Source organism: Littorina saxatilis, unplaced genomic scaffold, assembly GCF_037325665.1.
Source record: "Littorina saxatilis isolate snail1 unplaced genomic scaffold, US_GU_Lsax_2.0 scaffold_715, whole genome shotgun sequence".
NCBI lineage: Eukaryota > Metazoa > Mollusca > Gastropoda > Littorinimorpha > Littorinidae > Littorina > Littorina saxatilis.
Genome location: NW_027125745.1, coordinates 12,904 through 15,000, shown reverse-complemented (window position 1 = coordinate 15,000; position 2,097 = coordinate 12,904). Strand labels below are relative to the sequence as shown.

General features: G+C 51.1%; 1 protein-coding gene across 1 annotated transcript; it reads right to left on the bottom strand.

Annotated features, from left to right (window-relative positions):
- Window positions 1-824: 824 nt before the first annotated feature.
- On the bottom strand, window positions 825-1,581 carry LOC138954214 (uncharacterized; the record flags this gene model as incomplete). The annotated part of the gene is made up of 1 exon (XM_070326110.1): window positions 825-1,581. A coding segment is annotated over exon 1 (757 nt), but the record flags the coding sequence as incomplete, so codon positions are not given.
- Window positions 1,582-2,097: the final 516 nt, after the last annotated feature.

Sequence of the window (2,097 nt, the reverse complement as noted above, 5' to 3'; positions counted from 1 at the left end):
ATTTCCGTCGGTGGTGTACCGTGTACATTCTCAAAGGGGAAGAGCTAATGATTAGACAGCAGGGAGAGCTGTGGTTGGTTCCATTCCAAACTCTTGCCACAGACTGCGGCTCAAGTTGATTCGGGGGGGGGGGGGGGGGTTGTATAACCGGACAAGTGTCTTAATTGGTAGACGAGCAGTTTGGCTTGTGTATACGCAATCACAAATCCAAGTGCGCACGGAAAAGATCCCGTAATTCATGTCTTCTTCTTCTTCTCGTTCGCTCCCTTAGTTTAGACTTCCACTCATGTGGCTCGTACGAATTCATGTCAGAGTTCGGTAGGTTACAGAAACAGGAAAATACCAAGCATGCATCCCCCGAAAGCGGCGTATGGCTGCCTTCTTCTTCTTCTGCGTTCGATGTTGGTGGCCGTGCTAGATCCTCAGACCAGTGGCTGCCAGGAAGTCCGCAGTCTTGCGCAGTTCGTCGGCAGGACCCCAGAGTTTGGCTCCAACACTGGTCTCTTCTTGCCAGAACTTCTGGCGTATTGTCTCTAGATGGGGGCAGTTCTGGAGAATGTGCTCCGGAGTTTGCTCTTCCGAGCCACATTCACAGTGTGCGTCATCCGCAAGGCCCAGTCTCTTGAGGTGTTTCTTCAGTCCACAGTGCCCTGTCCTTAGACGGAAAATGGTGGTTTGGCTTCTCCGGTCTAGTTTGTTGATGGGGTCTTCCTGTGGGTTGTAGTCTCCGTTTCTCTTTTTCCAGTTTTCTTTCTTCTTCCGTTGTAGAAGAGTCTTAGCTTCTTTGTACGAGGTGGAGTTGTGTGGTTGGGGAAGTCTCGCACCTCCTTTTGCCAGCCTGTCCGCTTCTTCATTGCCGGCAATGCCGACATGAGCCGGTATCCACTGGAGCACCACCTTGTTGTGTTGAGACAGGGTGCTGAGGCAGTTGTCGAGTTGCCTGGTGGGGAGGTCAGTGGGGCCAGACAGAAGGGACTGGAGGGCGGACAGGGAGTCAGTGAGGAGGACGATGTTTTGCCGACTGCGGTCTTCCCCTGCTGCGTGCTCTGCTGCAGTGATGAGGGCGTGGAGCTCGGCCCTGTAGTTCGAGCTCAGGTCACCAGCTGGGACGGAGAGGGAGGTGGTGGTCCCGTTTGGGCGACGGATGTAGACGCCACTGCCTCCATTCCTTACGGCGTTCTCTGAGGAGCCGTCTGTGTAGACGTGAGTCCAGGTGCAATGTGGGTAGCGGTCCTGAATCATCTCCATGGCGAGGGCCTTCTGGACATGTGGTGACTGTTCGCCCTTTGCTGTCAGTCCTGGTACATCTGTTCTGACTTCATGGAAGCTCTTGCGTGGGGCCCAGACGTCTGAGACGAGTGTCTCACAGCAGTTGGGGTCAGCTTCCAGAGCTTCAGCATACTCCGTTTGGAGGTCCTTGACCTGATGTTTGAGGCTCTTTCGTTTCAGCCTGTTCTTGGTGCCCTTGTTGAGGTTTTGGTGAAGTGGGTGAGTGGTCAGTCTCTTCATCTTCTCTCCCTGGAGGACAGCTTTGTACTCTCGTCTGTCCTCGAGTGGTTCCAGGTCTGCTGTTTTCTCCATTTCTTGGATGGGTGTACTTTTCATGTATGGCTGCCTAAATCGCGCGTAAAAAACGGTCATACACGTAAACAAACTGTGTATCTTGATTGTGAGAAGGTCCAGAACTCCTAGCGGCGTATTGTCTGAACTACAGTGGAACCCCCTTTTAAGACCTTCAAACATCTGAGAAAATCAGGTCTTAAAAAGGAGGGAGTCTTAAGGCCCCCCCCAAAAAATAGGTCTGTTTACGGTAACATAGGCCAAAAAAATAGGGTCGGTAGGTCGGGATTTTTTTTCTTCCTCCAAAAAACCATATTTTTACGTTATTTTGCAAAAAACCCAGATTTTTTATTTTTTTTCCCCCCCAAATGCCCCCAAAAAGTCTAGGGTCGCGCGAAAAAATAGGGTCGGTCGGGTTACCGTAAACAGACTATTTTTTTGGGGGCCTAAAATGGGGGTAACTTTACAGAGCTTATGAACAGAACATCTGAGAATACAGGGTCTTTAAAGGGAGGGAGTCTTAAATTGGGGGGTCTG